Source organism: Anabrus simplex, chromosome 6 (genome assembly GCF_040414725.1).
Source record: "Anabrus simplex isolate iqAnaSimp1 chromosome 6, ASM4041472v1, whole genome shotgun sequence".
NCBI classification, from domain to species: Eukaryota; Metazoa; Arthropoda; class Insecta; order Orthoptera; family Tettigoniidae; genus Anabrus; species Anabrus simplex.
In genome coordinates, this window is record NC_090270.1 from 280731541 (window position 1) to 280757627 (window position 26087).

At 43.4% G+C, this 26087-nt stretch overlaps 1 protein-coding gene across 2 annotated transcripts in view; it reads left to right on the forward strand.

The window, feature by feature from the left end:
* LOC136875743 (tripartite motif-containing protein 3) overlaps nt 1-26087 on the forward strand; it is a 134609-nt gene that overhangs the window by 60732 nt on the left and 47790 nt on the right. For both annotated transcript variants that reach the window (XM_067149319.2, XM_067149320.2), the window contains exons 4-6: nt 8497-8702; nt 20541-20660; nt 23015-23230. In XM_067149319.2, coding sequence (XP_067005420.2) covers nt 8497-8702; nt 20541-20660; nt 23015-23230 — 542 coding nt within the window. The remainder of the gene's footprint in view (nt 1-8496; nt 8703-20540; nt 20661-23014; nt 23231-26087) is intronic.

Consider the following 26087-nt stretch of genomic DNA (forward strand, 5'->3'; position numbering starts at 1 on the left):
CCCCGCGTTGGCTAACCCATGCTCTCTCAAGTCAGGTACTCCTTTCAGTCGCCTCTTACAACAGTATTCCATAAGATGACGACATTCTATTGTCTGAATGTGTCCGAGGACGTAGCGCGTGGCTACAGGTGGATTGCGCGTGGCGGCCATCTTGCACAGTAGCCCTAGAGGTAGATTGCACGTGGTGGCCATTTTGCGCAGTAGCCCTAGAGGTAGATTGCGCGTGGTGGCCATCTTGCGCAGTAGCCCTAGAGGTGGATTGCGCGTGGCGGCCATCTTCCGCAGTAGCCCTAGAGGTGGATTGCGCGTGGCGGCCATTTTGCGCAGTAGCCCTAGAGGTGGATTGTGTGTGGTGGCCATCTTGCGCATTATCCCTAGAGGTAGATTGCGCGTGGTGGCCATCTTGCGCAGTAGCCCTAGGGGTAGATTGCGTGTGGCGGCCATTTTGCGCAGTAGCCCTAGAGGTGGATTGCGCGTGGCGACCATCTTGCGCATTAGCCCTAGAGGTAGATTGCGCGTGGCGGCCATTTTGCGCAGTAGCTCTAGAGGTGGATTGCGCGTGGCGGCCATCTTGTGCAGTAGCCCTAGAGGTAGATTGCGCGTGGCGGCCATCTTGCGCAGTAGCCCTAGAGGTGGATTGCGCGTGGCGGCCATCTTGCGCATTAGCCCTAGAGGTAGATTGCGCGTGGTGGCCATCTTGCGCATTATCCCTAGAGGTAGATTGCGTGTGGCGGTCATCTTGCGCAGTAGCCCTAGAGGTAGATTGCGCGTGGCGGCCATCTTGCGCAGTAGCCCTAGAGGTGGTTTGCGCGTGGCGGCCATCTTGCGCATTAGCCCATGGACCCTGTGTTATAATCTTGTATAAAAGTTAACTGTGTAATATTATTTACGCAACGGCCACGGATGTGGTAGTTTACGTTACGGGTGAGATCTTGCGATGTGGACGAAATTTCGAAACACGGAACGTAAACTTATCACTTTATTGGCCGGTGTGTATAATATTTTATTTCATATTATGGTAAATTATTATTTTTTATATCAGTTTACTGTCCAGGGTTGTTTTTCCCCCCGGACTCAGCAGCGGGAGATCCCACCACTAGCGCTTTAAGGGCAGTGTCCTGGAGCATGAGACTTTTGGTCGGAGATAGAACTGGCGAGCAGGACCAGTACCTCGCCGAGGTGGCTTCAGCTGCTATGCTGAACAGGGGCCTTGTGGGGATATGAGAAGATTGGAAGGGATAGACAAGGGAGAAGGAAGGAAGGAAGTGCCCGTGGTATTAAGTTAAGTACAATCCCGGCATTTGCCTGGAGTAGAAGTGGAAAACCAAGGAAAACCACTTCGAGGATGGCTGAGGCGGGAATCGAACCCCACTACTCAGTTGACTTCCCGAGGCTGAGTGAACACCTTCCAGTCCTCGTACCACTTTAGAAATTTCGTGGCAGAAACGGGAATCGAACCCGGGCCTCCAGGCTAGCAGCAGAGCACATTAACCACTACGCCAGAGAGGTGAACTATTTTGTATTAAATATTTTTAATAATTTTGACACGTTACCACCCATATCATCCATCTTTAATTCATGCAGTGATGTGTTTTGGTATCGTGTGCATGTGTTGCTGTGAGAGTTGTGTAAGGGGAGTTATGTGGTAATAAATCATCAAAATTACTGTTACTTGAAGCAGTGAACAGTCTACTAAGCTATCAGAGTCGTAAATATGGTCCTCCGTTCCTGGATTATTAATGGTTCTACGAACTATATGGTGTACTGGAATACACTGAAGAAAATGGAAATTGCAACACCAAGAAGGAGTGGTGCTACATTACTGAAATTGAACATGCAGGACTAGTGTTCGGTTGTGCTTCGATGATTACACTTTCAGCTCCCTCTGACCGCAAGTTTGGACAACAATCAATACAGGATGTGCCCACCACGAGCTGCAATACATTGGTGAATTCGTCGAGGCATGGAGTCAATGAGGCCCTGGATCGCTTCCTGAGAAAGTGTGGCCCATGCTTGCTGCACTGCACGGATCAGTTGTTCCAGAGTTGTGGGTGGCTGAGGACGGTTGGCCAGTTGTCGACCCATCATGTCCCACACATGCTCAATAGGACTGAGGCCCGGGAATCTGCTGGGCCATTCTAAGGTTGTAATGTCGTGGAGAGCTTCTCTGGAGATGCGTGCAGTATGAACCCGGGCATTGTCCTGCTGAAACATCCCATTGGCAAGGTTCGCCATCATAGGGATATCCACTGGATTGAGTACCCTATCAACGTACTGTCGAGCAGTCATTGTGCCCTCAACAAGCACTAATTGTGATTTCACATTAAAGCCAATAGCTCCCCAGACCATAAAGCTTGGTGTTGGCCCTGTGTGCCTCTCGACAATAAGATCTGGGCGGCCCCTCTCCCCGGTACGTCGGCGCACGCGATTCCGGTGATCACTGCGGGCAAGACAGAAGCGCGATTCATCACTGAAGACGACACTATGCCATTCGTCGACCCACGTCGATCTTTCCCGACACCAGGCCAACCTTACACGTCGCTGGTGTGGGGTAAATGGAACACCTTCTGCAGGGACACGGGCTCGTAAGCCGGCTGCACACAGGCGATTACCAACTGTTTGTTGTGTAACGTGGGGTGCCACAGCTGTTCGAATTTGCGCTGCTGTTGCATGGGGTTCCATCCGAGCCATCCGAATGATGCGGCGATCCTCTCTCACAGTTTTCTGTCGCGCTGGGCCTGTGCCAGGTCTACGAGTGTGGGTACCTTCATTTGACCACTGCTGCCATACACGTTGTACCGTAGATGCCTGTCGGCCAACACGTACAGCAACAGTCCTTAGCGATAATCCAGCCTCACACAGCCCAATTATCCGATCCCTCTCAAACCGGCGACAGTTGTTTATAGCGTGCTCTTCTCTGTCGTCGAGGCATGTTTGACGGGGAACACTTCACAGCACAGACTGCAGACAACTACGCTACACCAGAGTCCGTATACTGGAGTTGATTCCTCCGCGACCAATCACGTGGGGAGACCTGTAGCGTCTGAAACTTTACCGTTTACATACCTGCATGTCATCGTTCCATGTCTTGAAAATCAACACAAACGACCAATGCCTTCATGGTGTTCCAATTTCCATTTTTTTAAGTGAAGCCTATATGTGATAGCTATCTGTCAGAAATGTATTAACCTATACATTAGTCAGCGTGTTGATGGCGGCAGATTTCTTGAGCTTGGAGCGCAGAGATGGTATGGAGCCACAGTGCCGCTATCAGACGCAGAAACAATTCAACAAGGTTAAGTTTGGTGTTCGCAGATCCATAATACCTCTCACTAACGTCTTCACAGTACATTACTGCGAAGTGGAGTTAAACCAATCTGTGCGGAAAGTAGTTACTCTGCGGAAAAATATAATTTTCCATACTCACTTGAGTACGGAAAGGGGGCAATTACGTCACAGCATGAAATAAAATATTGTACAAAAGATCCTTGCCAAATTTCGCCGATAGTGTAATACCAGCCTAACCATTCCCTGACATGTCTAAAATATAATCTTCCTTCATCCTTCCTTTACACTTCTGCGCACCCATCTCAAAACGCAGCTGTGAAAGAGAAACGCAAGACACACACTTATTGTCAAATAAGATGAAGCGATTTGAGATTCGTCCGTCGTATGAACAGACCATGTGATGAACAACAAAACTACAGCGTCAGACTGAACTCGGAGAAGAGCGCATTGCTTGAAATCCGAGTTAGCTCGTGTTTGGGACAGCGGGAGACATGATGACATCCGAGTTAACTCGTGTTTGGGACAGCGGGAGACATGTTGACATTCTAGTTAACTCATGTTTGGAACAGCGGGAGACTTGCTGACATCCTAGTTAACTCGTGTTTGGGACAGCGGGAGACATGATGACATTCGAGTTAACTCATGTTTGGAACAGCGGGAGACTTGCTGACATCCGAGTTAACTCGTGTTTGGGACAGCGGGAGACATGATGACATTCGAGTTAACTCATGTTTGGAACAGCGGGAGACATGATGACATCCGAGTTAACTCGTGTTTGGAACAGCGGGAGACTTGCTGACATCCTAGTTAACTCGTGTTTGGGACAGCGGGAGACATGATGACATCCGAGTTAACTCGTGTTTGGAACAGCGGGAGACATGATGACATCCGAGTTAACTCGTGTTCGGAACAGCGGGAGACTTGCTGACATCCTAGTTAACTCGTGTTTGGAACAGCGGGAGACTTGCTGACATCCTAGTTAACTCGTGTTTGGAACAGCGGGAGACTTGCTGACATCCTAGTTAACTCGTGTTTGGGACAGCGGGAGACTTGCTGACATCCTAGTTAACTCGTGTTCGGAACAGCGGGAGACTTGCTGACATCCTAGTTAACTCGTGTTTGGGACAGCGGGAGACTTGCTGACATCCTAGTTAACTCGTGTTTGGGACAGCGGGAGACTTGCTGACATCCTAGTTAACTCGTGTTTGGGACAGCGGGAGACTTGCTGACATCCCAGTTAACTCGTGTTTGGGACAGTGGGAGACATGATGACATTCGAGTTAACTCGTGTTTGGAACAGCGGGAGACTTGCTGACATCCTAGTTAACTCGTGTTGGGACAGCGGGAGACATGTTGACATCCTAGTTAACCCGTGTTTGAAACAGCGGGAGACATGTTGACATCCTAGTTAACTCGTGTTTGGAACAGCGGGAGACATGCTGACATCCGAGTTAACTCGTGTTTGGGACAGCGGGAGACATGCTGACATACTAGTTAACCCGTGTTTGAAACAGCGGGAGACTTGCTGACATCCTAGTTAACCCGTGTTTGGGACAGCGGGAGACTTGCTGACATCCTAGTTAACTCGTGTTTGGAACAGCGGGAGACTTGCTGACATCCTAGTTAACTGGTGTATGGGACAGCGGGAGACTTGCTGACATCCTAGTTAACCCGTGTTTGAAACAGCGGGAGACATGTTGACATCCTAGTTAACCCGTGTTTGGGACAGCGGGAGACTTGCTGACATCCTAGTTAACTGGTGTATGGGACAGCGGGAGACTTGCTGACATCCTAGTTAACTGGTGTATGGGACAGCGGGAGACATGTTGACATCCTAGTTAACTGGTGTATGGGACAGCGGGAGACTTGCTGACATCCTAGTTAACTCGTGTTTGGGACAGCGGGAGACTTGCTGACATCCTAGTTAACTCGTGTTTGAAACAGCGGGAGACATGTTGACATCCTAGTTAACTCGTGTTTGGGACAGTGGAAGACATGATGACATCCGAGTTAACTCGTGTTTGGAACAGCGGGAGACATGTTGACATCCTAGTTAACTCGTGTTTGGGACAGTGGAAGACATGATGACATCCGAGTTAACTCGTGTTTGGGACAGCGGGAGACATGTTGACATCCTAGTTAACTCGTGTTTGGGACAGTGGGAGACTTGATGACATCCGAGTTAACTCGTGTTTGGGACAGTGGGAGACATGATGACATCCGAGTTAACTCGTGTTTGGGACAGCGGGAGACATGTTGACATCCGAGTTAACTCGGGCATGACCGAGCTCGATAGCTGCATTCGCTTAAGTGCGGCCAGTATCCAGTATTCGGGAGATAGTAGGTTCGAACCCCACTGTCGGCAGCCCTGAAAATGGTTTTCCGTGGTTTCCCATTTTCACACCAGGCAAATGCTGGGGCTAGACCTTAATTAAGGCCACGGTCGCTTCCTTCCCATTCACAGCCCTTCCGTGTCCCATCGTCGCCATAAGACCTATCTGTGTCGGCGCGACGTAAAACAACTAGCAAAAAAAAAAAAAAAAAAAAAAAATCTCGGGCTTGAGATGGAAAAGGTTAAGAAAGGATGGTTGACCAGTTGCACTTCCTCTTAAGACAGCTACCACCACTACCACCATCACCACTAGGCTTTTAGGCACAAAAGAGATTGGTAGAAACATGTTGAAGCTCCATAAACATTTCGAGGTTAGAAACATTTCTTTAAGATAATCATCTTGCTAAAACATGCACACACTCACTTATTTGACAAAAGCAGTTAGGTTGGGAGGTTCTTGCACATCTGCCCCCTCCCCTTATTTACCCCAACTTGCATCTTTCAGTTTCCAATATTTTCGTTCTCTTTCCAGCAATATCTTAGTAAACACTTTTGATAATGGAAATGCTCTTCGAATTTGACTTTATTTATTTATTTATTTATTTATTTATTTATTTATTTTATTTATTTATTTATTTATTTATTTATTTATTTATTTATTTATTTATTTATTTATTTATTTATTTATTTATTTATTTATTTATTTATTTATTTATTTATTTATTTATTTATTTATGAAAGGCCCCAACGAGCAAAGCTACCTTTGAGGAGGCTGTATACATAGGACATATGCATAATATTCAAAATATATAGTTTGAACGTATTCAAAATGTGTAATAAATCAGTAAACTACAATGGAGATTAAAATTGAAATTACCACAGTAATGCAAATAATAATCGAAAAACTATAACAAAATTTAAGGAAAATATATTATAGCCTAGTTAATAACAGAAAATGTCTATATGTTTTACTTAGTAATTTTCAGAAACATATATTGTTTTACATAATTACACTTACGAAAATGGAAATTGCAACACCATGAAGGCATGGATCGTTTATGTTGACTTTCAAGAAATGAAACGATGACATGCAGGTATGTAAACGATCAAAGTTTCAGACTCATTGGATTGTTGCTACAGGTCTCCCCACGTGATTGGTCACGGAGGAATCAATTCCAATATACGGACTCTGGTGTAGCGTAGTTGACTTGCAGTCTGTGCAGTGAAGTGTTCCCCGTCAAACATGCCTCGACGACAGAGAAGAGCACGCTATAAACAACTGCCGCCATTTGAGAGGGATCGGATAATTGGGCTGTGTGAGGCTGGATTATCGCTAAGGACTGTCGCTGCACGTGTTGGCCGACAGGCATCTACGGTACAACGTGTATGGCAGCAGTGGTCAAATGAAGGTACCCACACTCGTAGACCTGGCACAGGCCCAGCGTGACAGAAAACTGTGAGAGAGGATCGTCGCATCATTCGGATGGCCCGGATGAAACCCCATGCAACAGCAACGCAAATTCGAGCAGCTGTGGCACCCCACGTTACACAACAAACAGTTGGTAATCGCCTGCGTGCAGCTGGCTTACGAGCTCGTGTCCCTGCAGAAGGTGTTCCATTGACCCCACACCAGCGACGTGTAAGGTTGGCCTGATGTCGAGAAAGATCGACGTGTGGCGACGAATGGCATAGGGTCATCTTTAGTGATGAATCGCGCTTCCGTCTTGCCCGCAGTGATCGCCGGAATCGCGTGCGCCGACGTACCGGGGAGAGGGGCCGCCCAGATCTTATTGTCGAGAGGCACACAGGGCCAACACCAAGCATTATGGTCTGGGGAGCTATTGGCTTTAATGTGAAATCACAATTAGTGCTTGTTGAGGGCACCATGACTGCTCGACAGTACGTTGATAGGGTACTCAATCCAGTGGATGTCCCTATGATGGCGAACATTGCTAATGGGATGTTTCAGCAGGACAATGCCCGGGTTCACAGTGCACGCATCTCCAGAGAAGCTCCCCACGACATCACAACCTTAGAATGGCCCACCAGATCCCCGGACCTCAGTCCTATTGAGCATGTGTGGGACATGATGGGTCGACAACTGGCCAACCGTCCTCAGCCACCCACAACTCTGCAACAACTGACCCGTGCAGTGCAGCAAGCATGGGCCACAATTCCTCAGGAAGCGATCCAAGGCCTTATTGACTCCATGCCTCGACGAATTCATCAATGTATTGCAGCTCGTGGTGGGCACATCCTGTATTGATTGTTGTCCAAACTTGCGGTCAGAGGAATCTGAAAGTGTAATAATCGAATCACAACCAAACACTAGTCCTGCATGTTCAATTGCAGCAATGTAGCACCACTCCTTCTGGGTGTTGCAATTTCCCTTTTCTTCAGTTTATTTGTTAGACCAGGTTAGACTGAAATAATGATTTCCTTAGTTTAAGTTTAAATTTATTAATAGTTGAAAAAAAGTTTATTTCATGAGGTAGTTCGCTGTATATTCTAGACAATTCTTCAGGCTCCTTGTTGCTTAAGTTATTGTACCTGATTCCTTTAACTGCAAACCAGCTGATTTCTTCAAGCGTGAATATGAATATTTGTCCCAGCGTTATTAAAAATTCATTGACAATACAGGAAAATATATTACTAATTAGTTTGTATCACCCTTGTACCTCAAACGCATGTGAAACTGAAGACTTGTCACACAGAGAAAGAACGCTATAAATTTATGCATCATCCCATTAATATAAAAGACTGGATCATTATAATAGTATGAGGCACGTGGCTAATTGATCGATAATACACAGTTATGACTAATATGAAATATCGTACTAGACTTATACGTTTTACTTTGCTATGCTACTGTATAGGACGTCTTGTTCTGCGCTGTCCTACATGCCAGCTCGAACTACAGATGAACTCGGCAGAAGACATCTCGGCTCTACCTTCTAACCTCTACATCGACTCGCTTTTGAAGCTCGTGGGACAACCAGATGGCCCCAGTGATGAGAAAGCGCGCTGTGTGCGATGTCAGACGGTCTGCGACAAGATCAACAACTGTCAACACTGCAGGCAGGTGAGCGTTCGAGCATTGTAGCTCATAATAGCTTGTAAGACACTTGGAATAATAATAATAATAATAATAATAATAATAATAATAATAATAATAATAATAATAATAATAATAATAATAATAATAATTGTTACGGAGTTTTCCGTGGTAGTTAGAGGTGAAAGAAGGTGCGGGGGGTGAACAGGTCTCAGGCTACGAAATTAAAGTGAATTTAAAATTTAACAAGGTTATATTTTCTTAGCAAAAAACAAGAAATAACAATAATGGCAGGTACAGAGTAGCAAAACCACTAATCGAGAATGTACAATTACAGGATTTGGGGCTCCGAGAGCCAGACACACAATTCTTGAGCAATTAGCCCAAATTTACGATATGCAGAATTCAACAAAGGGGCAGAAGACCCCAATCAAGCCCAGGAGCACTTGCTCCCAATTACATCATAAAGCCTCCTCAAGGCGCGCAGAAACAAACTTCAAAAGAGCGATCTGCTCTCAAAGGTTAAGCCTATCAAAGGCCACACCAAACTCCACCTTCAAGTTGTCCTCTAAGGACATAAACACAGGGGTAAAGATACCCAACCTACTGAGGCCTATTAAGTGAGAAAATTTAATTACCTGGCCTCTAAAATACCAATTTGAGAGGAGGCGAACTTGCGCTCCTAATACACTTTGTTTAAAACCTACTTGGCACTAGGCCGTTAATGCAAGGGCTAATCCCATACTAAAGAGGTGACTTTAGAAGGAAACAATTTACCTTACGTTAAGGAAGAAACGGTTGTGAAAATAAGTTCACCTCAATGCAATATGAAAGGGAGCTCGAGAGGGTTAAGCACTCTCTATCCCAATATTAAGCTTAAAAGATAGAATAAATACAAAGATTCTTTACATTTTAGGGAAAGTTACATGGGGGAAAAGCTTCGGACCCGCCCCGAGAGTTAAACTGCTGAGCTAGCAAGAAAAGAAGTTATTAATCGGCCATTACCTTGTTGTTGAACTGCTGCCCGAAGGAAGAGGCGCTTCCCGCCCCCTGCTATGTACTTTACACACTGAAAGATATTACTGAAGTGGCGCAGAGACCCTAAAATCAGCAGTTTATATACTCTCGCAGAAAGTTCGAGGCGTTTCAGGAAGGAAAACACCCGCCCACAATCATTTTATTGGTGGATAAAGAAAACCCCTACACAAGATGAAGAAGAAACACATTATTGGTGGAAAATTAATTAAAGAAATTCGGGATTGGCTAAATTCAAAACAAGGGGAAGGAAAGGGTTAATATTGCCAACTTAAACAATGACTGAAAGAAATTTAGCAAAAAAACAAACTTTTGAAATTAAATTTTCTCCAAAAAAACAGTTCTTTCACTTCGCACTAGGGTGCACCGTTGTAGTTCTTCAGTAGTGTCCTCTAGAAGAGAATGTTCACACTTCTTACTACAAGCAAAACAAAAATACGTCGAAAACAACACAGTTCAGAAACTTCAAAATTTCCAAGTAGTGACATCTTCAGGATAACTTGAAAATTAACACATAAGACAAAGTTCAGACTTCTTCCAGTAGGGGGGGTTTCAACTGGCGCAAGGTTTGAATTAGCGGCGTGAAGGTGTACCGCCCGATACAATAATAATAATAATAATAATAATAATAATAATAATAATAATAATAATAATAATAATAATAATACACCCACTGTGGGTGGGGACGCAGACGAAGAATACACCCACGGTATCCCCTGCCTGTCTTAAGAGGGTACTAAAAGGGGCTCCAGGGGCTCTCAATATGAGAGCGTGTGTTGGCGACGACAGAGCCCTTGCATAGCTTCCACTTACTTGTGCCAGGCTCCTCACTTTCATCTATCCTGTCCAACCTCCCTTGATCAACTCTTGTTCTTTTCCGACCCCGATGGTATTAGAACATTCGAGGCCTAGGGAGTCTTCTATTTTCACGCCCTTCGTGGCCCATACCTTTCTTCGTCCGTTACTTCATGTTTTGAAGTGATGGATCCCTATTTTTCTTTTTTTCTCGCTCTCTACCCCCTGTGGGTGGGAGACGCAGATGAATAATACACCCACAGTATCCCCTGCCTGTCGTAAAAGCCGACTAAAAGGTGCGACCAAGTGATGATCGCATTCGAACCACGAAACTACTTGTGATTAGTACCCTCACGCGGGGAACTCCATGGGTCGTCTTTACTTGCGCGTAGTACCACTATGGGAAGGTGGGGGATTGCGGATCGGATCCACTGATTATTTTAAATTCATATTCATTCATTCTTCATCAGCACGTTTTAAATTCTGGTCAGGGGATAATTTTGGACTTTTAAATTGTCATTATATTTCGTCTCATTTCGTACCATTAGGGGCCGATGAACTTGGATGGGAAACCTCGGAAAACCATCTTCAGGGATGCTGATGGTGGAATTTGAATCCACTATCTCTCGAATGCAAGCTCACAGCTAACCGCACGACCAACTCGCTCGTTCTTTTACAGAAAGACTTGACAGGGATGTGTCCACAGCGCATCGGTGCTGGTAACAGTGGCCGCGAAAGGCTCTCAAGAAAAGCGGGATCTGGCTGCACACGGGCCAATAGGGAGAGGAAAGACCGCCGTATTCACTGCATGGTAATAATGGATCATACTGAATCCGCAGCAGCCATTTTAAATGCTATTTGTTCGGGGCGTCGACCTATAAAGATTTTTGCCCCTACTTGCACCATATGTTATGAACCTGCGTGTATTTGGAAATCGCGGAAGTGTAAAGTGTTGAATGTGAGGAAAGGATCGTTAAGGACGACACAAATACCCAGTACCCAGGCCAGGAATATTAATCATTTGCAACTAAAACCCCTGACCCGGCCGGGAATCGAACGCGGGGCCAGACTGCAGCAGCCGTTAGAGCTTCAGTTGGCACCAGAGTGATACAACGAACTACAACAAATCGATTACTTGAGGGACATCTCCGATTCAGACGTCTTGTAGCGTTCACGCTACTGACTCCGAATCACTGCCATTTGTGACTTCAGTGATGTCAAGCTATATCTCATTGGAGGTCGGATTGGAGATCTGTTATGTTCTCAGATGAGAGCCGTTTCTGCCTTGGTGTCAGTCATGGTGGTAGGTTGGCAAGAAGGAGGCCAGGTGATCGCTTGGATTAAGCTGTCTGCGGCGTCGCTGCACTGAACCTACACCAGGAGAGTGATTGAACAGGTTGTGCTGCTATTCATTCGCAGTATTCAAGGAGATATTTTCCAGCAGGATAAAACTCGTCCTCATACCACTGCTGTCGCCCGACGTGTACTACAGAGTGTCGACCAGTTGCACTGGCTTGCGAGATCACCAGACCTTTTGCCTATTGAGCACGTATGGGACATTACGGGCGACAAATCCACCGTCATTCAATACTAGCCATTAACCGTTGCCGGTTTGTCTCACCAAGTGCAACAGGAGTGGAACGTCATTCCACAAAATGACATGCTGCATCTGTACCACACAATGCATGATGCAAGTGTAATGGACTAATATAACTTGGATACAATTCTCTAAATCCATGGATAAGTAGTGAAAATCTCCAGCTTGGTTAGTAAGTGTTCTTCTTCTTTCGAAAAACCCATTCGGAGTGTACTATGAATCAATTTTGGTTACTTTTAACTGTGTTCGATTTCCTTTGCTTCCATATTTCCTTCATCCTTCGAGAGTGTAGTTCCTTCTCTTCTTGAGTCCACTTTCTTCTAGTTGTTGGTTTTTTCCTCCTTTTTTCTCTAAAACGTGTTCTGTTTTTGATTGTATCTGTTTTAATTCCAGCATTTTTCATGTCTTTCTCAATTTCAGTGAACCATGTGGGTTTAGATTTGTAACTATTCAGAAGGTTGAAGACGTGCTTGGTTAGTTTGTTGTCATCCATTCTGTAAACGTGTCCAAAAAATTGAAGTATTCTTTTCCTCATTACGTCAGTTAGTTTTTCAATTTTCAAATATAGCTCTCTGCTTGGTATTAACCTGTATTATTATTTCGTTTAGCTCCCAGTATTCTTCTTTCAACCTTCTCTAAGTTTTTTTGAGATATCCAGTTCTTGTTAGTTTAAGTGTTTCTGCCGCATATACATTTTCATATCTGACTACTGTTTGGTAGTGTCTCAGAATAAGGATTTTTTTGCTATATACATCTTTTGTCATGTGAAACATCCATTCCATTTTGTTCCCTCTAGTTTCTTTTGCTGTTTTTTCTTTTGTATCATTCGTTATCCACTCTCCTAGGTATTTAAAGCAATTTGTTTTACATATTGTGTTGTCATGAATTGTCATATTTTGCGCGGCATCTCTGATGTTTGTCATGAACTTTGCTTTTTCAAATGATATTTGCAGTCCTATTTTAGCTGCTTGTTTTTTGTAATTCTCTGATTTGTTCTTGAGCATTATCCAGTGAGTCAGTGGTTAACGCCATGTCATCTGCAAAAGTTAGACAATCTACAGTGATTTTATTTCTTCCTAGTTGAGCACCTTTAGTATTGATGGCTTTCTTCCATTCTCGAACGATCTTATCTAAGATATTATTATTATTATTATTATTATTATTATTATTATTATTATTATTATTTACGTATTTTATTTGGATTTCTTCCTAGTTGAACACCTTTAGTATTGATGGCTTTCGTCCATTCTCGAACTATCTTCTCTAAAGTATTATTATTATTATTATTATTATTATTATTATTATTATTATTATTATTATTATTATTTTATTATTATTATTATTATTATTATTATTATTATTATTATTATTATTATTTACGTATTTTAGTTGGATTTCTTCCTAGTTGAACACCTTTAGTAGTGATGGTTCTTCCATTCTCGAACTATCTTCTCTAAATTATTATTATTATTATTATTATTATTATTATTATTATTATTATTTACGTAGTTATGTATGGACTTTATTTGGTATACATCGTGGTCGCATCATTTATTATTTGTGTGTTGTATGAACTGCCTTATGTAACAATACATGTGAGGTTATGTTACGACACGTCTGCTGTATGTATATTAATATGAGTTTATTTAATGTAAGAACACGTAATTAATAGTATATAATTTATTATTATCAGTAAATATGATGCATAAATCCAATGTAATGTTGTGCAATACAGAGTAATAGTGCAGAACAACGCATCTTTGTCACTAGAGCTTTATAGAATGTTCTATTAATTTGTACATAGGCTATTGGAGACTCGAGACGATAAAACATATTGTGTCATATTTTTCTAGAAGCCTGACCAGGCAAGGTATATAAAGAGACAGCCTTGAGAGTTGAGTTGAGTTGTTATTGAGGAGCCATTAGTCGAACTCAGTGTGTGAACTCATGTTGTGATTTTGTTGTGTTGGTAGTTGGTTGACATGCTAATATGGTAGTCTTCTTGTTCTTCTTTGTAGCAGTGTTTTGTTCAAGTTAACAGTTCATTAGTGTGCGTATAACGTGTATATAATTTTTAAATAAAAGAGTGTACACAAATGACAGCATCTCCTCTCTGCGTCTTTGTAGTTACAACATGCATGCGCGTTTAAATGCTTGCATTCCAAATCGTGGTGACTACAGCTGTTCTGCGTTTTCCGTGAGGTTAGGATAGGAAATGACTAGGACCTATAAGGTAGCGGCCGTAATCTTAACTAAGCCATGGACCAAGTTTTGCTGATGTGAAAATGGAACACCACAAACAGTTATCTTCAAGACTTTTGACAGTGGGGGATTCGAATGCACTATCTCCCGAATGCGAGTTTACAACTGCATGATTCAGATCACGTATCAGTCTTAACCCTTAAAGTAGCAAACGTCGCACTTGTGGCTCGATGTGTTGTTGCTAGAATGTTAATGTCGCAAGCGCGACGTAGGTAAATACAGAATACTTTATTGTTCTGTTAATCTTTTAGTAATTCATTCATGTTGAAGATGACATGAAAGCTGAAGATTTAGGTCTTTCATACTTTTCATAACGATTTCAACAAGCCAAAGAAGATAGTGGTCTAACCCAGTGTTATGTTTTGTGGCCAACACAAAGCAGCTACCCCTATCAATGACACGTGACCATCTATCAATCAATGATGAGCCAACTCCACTATCTGGAGAGTACTTGAGATAACTGCGCAGCAAGATAATCGCTCGCGATAACCAGGACAGGTTCCGAACATGATAAACTCTATAAACAGACATACTTGAAGGAGCACACTCCCCAGCTTCTGGGACAGTAGATTCAGAACTAAAAATAGTGACCCAGTAAGGCATAAACCCTTGAATTACACTAAGCATTGGGAACAAAACACACAAGAGAAAAATGCATTCATTTACGTTCTACTACAGTATGTGGAGAGTAGAGCCGACCCCGTGGTGTAGGGGTAGCGTGCCTGCCTCTTACCCGGAGATCCCGGGTTCGATTCCCGGCCAGGTCAGGGACTTTTACCTAGATCTGAGAGCTGGGTCGTGGTCCACTCAGCCTACGTGATTAGTATTGAGGAGCTATCTGACAGTGTGATAGCGGCCCGGCCGAGAGGATTCGTCGTGCTGACCACACGACACCTCGTAATCTGCGGGCCTTCGGGCTGAGCAGCGGTCGCTTGGTAGGCCAAGATCCTTCAGGGCTGTAGTGCCATGGGGTTAGGTTATGTGCAGAGTAGAAGGTAAAGACTCCCAATGTTTGAAACCTCAGTAGTAAGTGAGAAGGAGTGGTTAATTCTACGCCCTACCGTCTTTGATTCAAGGAATTAATTCAGTAACGATAGGATGAGTGAACTCAGATGTAAGTGCTTCTCCCGAAATGGAAGTCTAGTTTCTAAGTTGTTTGGCTTACTGACTGGAAATCGAACACATATCCTTCGAATAAACCAAGAACACCTTTTTCTCAGCTAGCGGCAGCTCCCTTCCATCGCCTGATAAATAACAATAGATTATTATTATTATTATTATTATTATTATTATTATTATTATTATTATTATTATTATTAATATTATTATTATTGTTATCATCAAAGGACCCGTGTTCCTCCACAGCATTCGTTATGAATAGGTGAAATAACATGTTTTGTTAGACGTATTGTTGTTTGTTGAATTAAAAGTTTTACCGAGCTCGATAGCTGCAGTCGCTTAAGTGCGGCCAGTATCCAGTATTCGGGAGATAGTTGGTTCGAGTCCCACTGTCGGCAGCCCTGAAGATGGTTTTCCTTGGTTTCCCACTTTCACACCAGGCAAATGCTGGGGCTGTACCTTAATTAAGGCCACGGCCGCTTCCTTCCCAGTCCTAGCCCTTTCCAAACCCATTGTCGCCGTAAGACCTATCTGTGTCGGTGCGACGTAAAGCCAATAGCAAATAATAATAATAATAATAATAATAATAATAATAATAATAATAATAATAATAATAATAATAATAATAATAATAATAATAATAATAATAATAGTTTCACGTTATTTTGTATCGCGTGGAAGTTTGTCTATGCTGAACCCCATATTGTCTGGGAAGTTGCAATTATTTCAAAAAAATTAATAAAAACATGTGATAATATTGTATGTACGAGTATTTACGGGTCGCGCTATAGATAATTATGATGTACACGATTCCAACTGTCATTAGGGCTGTCACCAGTTAACCTAGCGAACCCGAGAACTGTGGATTCAACACTTATCTCGGTCATTTTAGACATTTTTTAATAAACCCTTCTGAGTTCCATGCCGACGGAGGCTGAACTTGGACTTAAACGGCATCCAGAGTGTCACAATCCATCTCAATCCATCCATTCCGAAAAGTATTGATCCAACCGTAGGGTTGCTGAGGGTGTCTTACTCCACAGTATTTTTCTACAGACAGTGTATCAAGTTTAGCTGAGAGGTATGCTGAAACATACACACTTCTTCTTCTTCTTTTTCTTTATCTGTTTACCCTTCAGGGTTGGTTTTTCCCTCGGATTCAGCGAGGGATCCCACCTCTACCGCCTCAAGGGCAGTGTCATGGAGCTTTAGACCCTGGGTCGGGGGATACAACTGGGAAGGATGACCAGTACCTCGCCCAGGCGGCCTCACCTGCTATGCTGAACAGGGGCCTTGCGGGGGGTTGGGAAGATTTGAAGGGATAGACGAGGAAGAGGGCAGGAATCGACCGTGGCCTTAAATTAGGTACTATCCCGGCATTTGCCCGGAGGAGAAGTGGGAAACCACGGAAAACCACTTCCAGGATGGCTGAGGTGGGAATCGAACTCACCTCTACTCAGTTGACCTCCCGAGGCTGAGTGGACCCCGTTACAGCCCTCGAACCACTTTTCAAATTTCGTGGCAGAGCCGGGAATCGAACCCAGGCCTCCGGGGGTGGCAGCTAATCACACTAACCACTACAGCACAGAGGCGGCCAGAACATACATACACACATCTATAATATCGGTCATTTTGGACATTTTCCTCTTCAACCCTTTTCACCCCATTGCCGATGGAGACTTAATCACCGGGCGAGTTGGCCGTGCGCGTAGAGGCGCGCGGCTGTGAGCTTGCATCCGGGAGATAGTAGGTTCGAATCCCACTATCGGCAGCCCTGAAGATGGTTATCCGTGGTTTCCCATTTTCACACCAGACAAATGCTGGGGCTGTACCTTAATTAAGGCCACGGCCGCTTCCTTCCAACTCCTAGGCCTTTCCTATCCCATCGTCGCCATAAGACCTATCTGTGTCGGTGCGACGTAAAGCCCCTAGCAAAAAAAAAATTAAAAAAATAAAAGAAGACTGGGATATTAAATGAATGAATGAATGAATAGCCACTTTATCAGAGGTCCCGAGGGACCAATGATGATTCTAGCCCATCGACCTATAGAGGCCTTGAGTGCTATTTCTTAGTAAGTTCTAACTGCGACTGCATTGTTTGAAAAAGAAGATATAGTGTGGTGGACTGATGGCCCAAAGACTGGGGATGGCACAGGAGGAGGGATCTACGGGGGAAGACCTGAGAGATCAATCCAGATGAGCCTGGGCAAACACACTACAGTCTTTGAAGCGGAAGTGACAGCTATCAGAACATGTCTTGAAGAAAATCTGAAAATGAACTATAGGAGTAAGAACATTTTCATTTTACGGACAGCCAAGTGGCCATTAAGGCACTAGAACCAGTCCGGATAATATCCAGAATTGTCTGGTATTGCCATTCACTTCTCCTGAAGCTCTCAAAGTACAACATTGTCAAAATAATATGGGTACCAGGGCATGCAGGTATAGCAGGAAATGAAAAGGCAGATAAACTGGCCAGGAAGGGGGCAGAAACGTATTTTGTAGGCCCAGAATCTGTATGCGGGATTTTCTATGGACAAGCCCGACACTACATAGGAAAATGGGTACAAAAGAAACAAATGGAGAACTGGAAAAATACTTCAGGATGCAGGCTTGCAAAGGAACTGATAAAAGGACCAAACAAGAAGCATACTAAAGAACTGTTGAAACTCAGCAGAGAAAATGTAAGATGGGTAGTAGGACTGTTGACAGTACACTGTCATCTGAAAAAACATTTACATTGAATTCGAGTAACAAGAGACAATATATGTAGGAAATGCAATGAAGCAGAAAAATCAACTGAACACATACTTTTCGAATGTGAGGCGCTAGAATCAGACTCTCCTCTCTATACTGCTAATAATAAGAGTTGGTATCTGACATTTCTTAGAGGGAGGTCCGTTTACTGCCTGCCGAGGCGGGATAAAGGGAGTGGCTGTGTGGTTGCCATAGAAACGAGGGTGGGGCGACTGCGGTTGCCATGGAGATAAAACTTCAGGGCAGCTCGTCTTGCTGGGAGTTGCCAAACCTGTCACTGATAAGAACCTGATTGTTTGTATAAGAGTGATCGCAAATTAGACGACACCGCCTGACCAGGTAGTCTACAACAGATCACAGCGGTCAGAATGAAGGAGGGAACAAGTGAGGAGGAAGCGAGGGGTAAGAGCATGTAGAAAGGAATGCTGGAATGTGGCAACATCGTGAAATGGTACGTGCAGACGCCAACTTTAGTTAAGTCTAGTATAGGTGGGAATAAAGGAAAAACATGGTAACAAAAGATCTTAGAGGTCGACGCTAATTAGGAACTAATATTTAGAGGCCCCATAAAGAAGAAGAAGGTTTTCGTTTTCATAGCTTCGCCGATATGTCACTCCTTAGCTCTGTGAAACCTACTACGTACAGAATGTTTTGCAGCCTAGGGCAATCATTTGCTAACAATTACTGGAGTGGTCATTTTGTGACTTAATTTTAGGATCACTCAAAGTTGACTGAAATTAGAAACCTATCAACGCCTGATGATTCACCGGCGGGAAATTTCGGAGATAATTCCGATCCAGTATAACGGCCGGACGGACTGGACAAAGTTGTTCTTAGTAATCTTTCTTGACATACAGATAATAATTATTACTATCATATTACTAAAATATTTCGACATATTTTCTAACCTTAAGTATGTTGTATATCATATATATATATATATAACGCCTTTCTTGTTCAAAGCTTGGTATTCCGCTGCATACAAAACCTCTGGTCTTATGACAGTGCAATAATGTTAGAGTTTTGCGTTCAAGGATACGGACTTTTTGTTGTGAACGTCTCTGGTCAGTTGATAAGCCATTTTATTATTATTATTATTATTATTATTATTATTTCTTTTTTTCTTTCTTTCTTTCTTTTTTTCTTAATCTGTTTTTCCTCAAGCGTTGGTTGTCCCTCGGACTCAGCGAGGGATCCCGCCTCTACCGCCTGAAGGACAGTGTCCTGGAGCGTGAGCTCTTTGGGTCGGGGGTACAACTGGAGATGAGGGCCAGTACCTCGCCCAGACGGCCTCACCTGCTATACTGAACAACAGCCTTGTAGGGGGGGGGGGTGAGAAATTGGAAGGGATAGGCAAGGAAAAGGGAAGGAGGCGGTCGTGGCCCGAAGTTAGGTACCATCCCGGTATTTTCCTGGAGGAGAAGTGGGAAACCATGGAAAATCACTCCGAGGATGGATGAGGTGGGAATCGAACCCACTTCTACTCAGTTGACCTCCCGAGGCTGAGTGGACCCCATTCCAGCCCTCGTACCACTTTTCAAATGTCGTGCAGAGCCGGGTATCGAATTCGGGCCTCCTGGGGTGGCAGCTAATCACACTAACCACTACACCATAGAGGCGGACATTATTATTATTATTATTATTATTATTATTATTATTATTATTATTATTATTATTATTATTACTGAGCAAGTGGCTGCGCGGTTTGGTGTCACGTACTAGTCAGCTTGTATGTGGAAAAGAATAGTGGGTTCGAACCCAGCTGTCGGCAATCCTGAAGATGATTTTCCGTGGTTTCCCATTTTCACACCAAGCAAATGCTGGGGTGCTGGGGCTGTTCCTAAATTAAGGCGATGGTTGCTTCCTTCCCACTCCTATCCCTTACCTATCTCATCGTCGCCATAAAATCTATCTGTGTCGGTGCCACTTAAAACAAATTATAAATAAATAAATAAATAAATAAATAAATAAATAAATAAATAAATAAATAAATAAATCCGAATACATAACTGGCTATTCTTTCCGTGGTCTCCCATTGACACGCCAGGCAGTAGAAGTAACATCGTGTGTTAAAATCAAGAAATTGAGCACAACGCTGCTAGACATTTATACCTTTGTTTTGTTTCAGATTAGTAACACTATATCCGACAGGCTAAACAGCTGGCGAGATGTTAAATTGATAACCATATTTAGATTTGTATCCATTGCAATAAATATCGTTTAAACAGTGTTTACTCTGCTCATAGTCTACGCTTGAACCGCAACTCTATTACAGTACGTGATCTTCGTTTTATTTTTAGATATTTTGTGAAGTTTGCTGGTCCAGTCATATGGCGGAACTCAAAACCCAGCTAGGAAGTCTAAAAGAAGAGCTGAGGAGTGCAATGGGTAAATTGCAACACAGAACAGAAGACTACAAGGTACGTCATATTAACAGCCCCTTATTTCCTCTTAATTTAGCCACAATTACAGTATTTGAGTATTATGCAGAAGGGAGGTTTTGTATATTTCTCCTGAGTTACGATGACAATAGATCTTACTACATAAAAGATCATTCTTTCCGTGGTCTCCCATTTTATACTATGCAAATCCCGCGGTGGTGCGATAGGGTGACCAGATTACAACCATAAAAATACGGGGCACTTCGACTGCCGTTTATTATTAGGCCCTATTTAGTATTAGAATTTGTTAACACGAGCCACAGACCTGACAAACAGTACCATTTATTTATAGAAAACAAGTACTTATTATCATTATTATTACTTTTTAAAATAAAAGAGGCTCAATTGCAGTACATAGAAAGTTGCGAAAAATATACTTTTCCTTATGCGAAAAACTAATGATCATGGATAACTTATGTATTTCAATAAATGAAACTCAAATATGGATAACGAACTATTTATTTGCGTTATTTCACAGAGTATCTTTGGCATCCAAGGTCTACGGTAACGATTAACGTAACGTCACTGACGGTACATTTTCTATTTCAAAACACCGTATTTATACAAATCTATAGCCGCAGCATCTTTGGCATCCAAGGTCTACGGTAAGGACTTATGTGACGTCACTTCCGCCACACATTTTGTCGCGTTACACACATTTTCAGATGACCCCCAGCCATAAAACATATTGATGTCAAACCAATGTTTAAGATGCAGGATTATAAGTCGCCATTTTTTACATTGTATGTGGTGAGTCTCGCTGGTTTGTTTCATTTATTGCCAACCAAACAAACTGTAATTGAGGACCTAAGATATAAAAGGGTGAAAGTGCCAGAAACATGTTTTCGAGAAAACGCCAAAAATAGAGTTCCCGAGCACAATGGCACTTTCACCCTTCTCTACTAAAGGGGACCAGGAATTAATGATTACCTACGACCTTTGAAGTGCAAGTACACTACAGGGCGCCAGGAAAAGTTCTCCGCAGCGCCTACGTGCTGCTGTGCGAGGTTGCATCAGCAGTTAAGTTAGCAGCACGGCTGCTGCCACTTGTATCAAAACAAACACACAGTAAAATTTGTACTCACCACAGCAATTCATAACAGATGCTGGAAGTGTTGTCCTTGTGTTCGAAGACAGACTTCAACACGTCAACACATATTGTCGAAGACTTTCACTAAAGTTTCTTGCACATAATTAATGATATTCACTTTAAGTTCATCAATCGTTTTTGGATTAGTTTTGTACACCTGCCTGTTCCCGCTACATCGTGGACTGAGCCGGTCACACGAAATTTACTTATCAAATCGTGAACGGTATCCCGGTTTGGACACTTTGAATTAGGGAACCGTGCCTGAAATTCTAGTTTAACATTTTCTGTAAACCGATCGCCTTTGCGAAACACGTATTCCACCAAAAAACTCTCTCTTCAGTAGTAAACAGTACCGCCTGTATTCTGTTGCACTATTTCAATAATCTATCTGAACGTTTGCTCACTGCAATACACATTGATGATTTCGACAGCCCACAGCTAAAACGTGTGGCTTTTCCTGTACTGCTACCCTGTTGACCTTGGCCTGTCGGCGAGCGAGCGAGCGACGGTGACAGATGTGACACCGTGTTACCAACTAAACTGCTTATGCTACCTTACTCAGCAGCACACAGTCATTGCGGAGAACATTTCCTGGCGCCCATTACATCCAATACATTTCATATATTTACACAACAACCTTTTATAAATTTCATTTATTTAATTAAGTTGTTCAGAAATTAGAAAATACATGAGTGATAACACACTGACACAATGGACAGCACAGAAGAACTGCAGTGCAAGACGCTGGCACATTTATCCTTCCCCACCAAACTCAGCTGGGAACATTGGACTGTGGCTCTACCTGTTGAACTTCCTACCAACCAAACTAATGACCTCAAGCACATGTACAAGTTACCATCATACGATCACATTTTTCAGATTTCGGCACTTTCACCCTTTTCCATCTTTGGTCCTCAATTACTGTACACAATGAGAAATATACATCAGAGCATTGTGATAAACAAAGTTTAAACACGGTATTTTAAAATATACGGGACGGTTCACGAAAAACGGGACAATATGCTTCCCGCATATTTTTTGCTGGGACAACGAGTCACTTAAGGAAATAAGGCGCAATCCTGTAAAATAAGGAACGTCTGGTCACCCTAGGCTACGGCCCCTTTCTTCCGTGTCCTAGCTCCCTACCTTCTCGCTCTTAGTACCTTAAAAGGGCAAGGAGAAAAAGCAGTCGTTGTTACAGACTGCTGGGCAGTTAATGATGATGTCTTGTTGTTATCCTCAGGACCGATGCGAGAAGCTGCCCGAGCAGATCGATGAAGCAGTGGAACTGAGGATACAGGAGATTAAACAAGTGCAGAATAATCTGTTAAATGAAGCGAATGAGCTGCTGAAGAAAGGGATTCTCTCGTCTGAAGAGCTCATGAACCGATTGAAGGCAACCGAAGAGAATGTAGTCAACGGAGGAGGGTTTGACGACCTCACAGACAACTCACAAAAGGTAAGCTGTCCACTAACCTTGAGCCCTCACTAACTTCCAGCATAATTCATGTTTGTCATCCTATGAGTTGCTATGGACTTTAAGGGGAGACCGTACCTCTTTGTGGCGGGAAAAATAGGTATTTGTTTTATTTTACGTGTATTTGGTAGTTTAGAGTCTGCTCTTTCTGAATAAGTGATTATTTTCCGTTTAGTATCAACAAAAAGCCATACAATGTGTGTTTGAGCACCTTCGGCTACTGATAAACATCCTTACTATTTCCTTTGTCCCGAAGGATGAACACTTTTGGTACAAGTATAACGTTGCAAAGTTGAAAGGTGAACAATATAGCCTACTCACCGGCACTATTTGCGTTATGAAGTGAGAAAAGCCATCAAACATGTGTCCAGGAGTTTGAGTGAAGCCGACTTTGAAGAAATGTCTCATGGAAGGACTCAAACCACAGCGAGTCCTTCAACAATGTTATCTGGGGCAGAGTTCCAAAATCTCTTTTTGTGAGCTTAGAATATTTTAGGTTAGGTGTACTGTATATGATTCAATGATGGCATTCGATGGCGATAATTAAGGAAAAATAGAAGTTTTAGGGCATCACACCAGGGTCGAACATAAAAAGATATTGTACCGAAATGGACGAACTTCGAGTGTTGAAGGATGACTGGGAGGCATAAATAAATAAATAAATAAATAAATAAATAAATAAATAGCCTTGTGAATCCCCGAAGGGTAACTCATCAGGTGAGCAGGTCCTGAAAAGCATTTCCTAGTTTGTTTCGTGAGAACGTAGTACTGCTTATTGTACATTGTGTGAAGTCTCACCTCCGAGTGGATGCAATTGTGTTTTTCGAGATCAACAATTCGTGAAAACGCACTATTACATTATTGACACTTGTACACTTTTTCCTCAGGGAGGGTTGAGATTCCTTCTTGGTGAAAGCGTGCCTGTGCACGCTTCGTTCCTGGAAGCAACAACACATGCAACAAATTTGTAATGAAGTTGATACCCTGAGAATCAGAATATCAGACCTGTAAGCCGAGATGATCGTCAGACAATAATAGAAGAGGGTGAAGAGATCATGCATAGGCGTAGCCAGGGGGGTGGGTTTTACTGGCGGTTAGAACCCTTCCTCCATGGAAATTTTACAAAAAGAAAATAAACAGAAACTAAATAAACATTCAGAGACATAACTGTAAAACCAAGACATATGTTGAAACTATTTTCTAATGAGCCTCGTAAGTTGGATTTTAGATTGTAAGCAGAACATACACTGAGTGGCCAAAAGTCACGAGAAGGGGTGTCCCATCAGAAAATGTGTCGTGTATTATCCCTGAGCGTTGAGGCTAGGTGCGGCGTAGCTGAGAATCTGTCACAGACACCAGTTTCAAGAAGATGCCAACACGTCGCGAGTTAACCGACTTTGAACGTGGGGTGATCATCGACGCACGGCGCGAGCGTGTCATAGTATTGCGGAGATTACACGCGAATTCAGGTTTCCGAGGTCAACAGTGTCGAGAGTGGATCTTCAATATCGCGGAGAGAAGGATACCGTCCGTGTAAACCGCCGCACGGGAGGACCACAGGTGTTTAACGAACACCCATATTGGGAGTTCGACGGGCTACTGTGAGTCAGATCACCACCCAGTTGAATGTTGGGAGTAAGTACCTATTTCTACCAGGTCTGTAAGGAGACAAATGCACCGCATAGGCTTCACCAGCCGACGACCAACTCGTGTCCCTTTGCTCACACCTCGACACAGAGCTCAACGACCCGTAATGGCCCGTGAACATCGGCAATGGACCATGGAACAGTGTCGGCGTGTGGTATGGTCCGATGAATCCCCGTTACAGTTGTATCCAGCTGATGGGTGATGGGTGTGTGCCCCATGAAGCTATGGATCCTGCGTGTCAATAAGGTTGTATCCAGGCAGAAGGTGGCTCAGTTCTGGTCTGGGTGGCGTTCCATTGGTCACAATTAGGCCCCATTGTCCGGCTGCAGGGAGCGCTGAGAGGTGCACGTTATGTGGACATTCTTTCAGACCATCTGCATCCCCTTCTGGCCGTAGAGTACCCTGATGGAGATGCCAAGTTTCAACAAGATAATGCGCCATGTCACCGCTCTGTGCTGGCACGCAGGTGGTTGGAGAAGCACTCCAGTGAAGTTATAACCATGGATTGGCACTTCACATCCCCCCGATCTTAATCCAGTCGAGCATTTATGATATGCTGTCGATGCTGGCGTACGCTCCATGAACCCCGCACCAAGTACACAAGACTAATGTGGTTAGCAGTGCAAGATGCGTGGGTCGAGATCCCTCCGGAACGATTCTTACACCTTGTACAGTCGATGCTCGCCGTATTGAGGGCTCGTGGAGGAGCAAATCCTTATTAACATCACATTCAGAGTCTTCCCATGACTTTTGGTCACTCAGTGTATCATTCGCTGTAAAATTGTTCATCTTGATCGTATTGTTCTTGCTCCATATTTTAATGTAAGGGTTTGTAGTGTACTGCAACCGGCATATCAATTAATAATAGTGTTATTTGCGTTTCGTTCCACTGACTACTTTTACGGTTTTCGGAGACGACGAGGTGCCGGAATTTTGTCCCAAAGGACAGTAAATCTACCGACACGAGACTGACGTATTTGAGCACCTTCAAATACCACCGGACAGAGCCAGGATAGAACCTGCCAAGTTGGAGTCAGGAGGCCAGCGCCTCAAGGGTTTGAGCCACTCAGCCCAGCTGAATATCAACATAATTAACTTGTATCAGTGTCCTTATACTCCCAACTCTTGCATGCACACACTCCACATGCACAAGCACCTTCATTGTCGTAAATATCACCCCCTCCCCCATCGG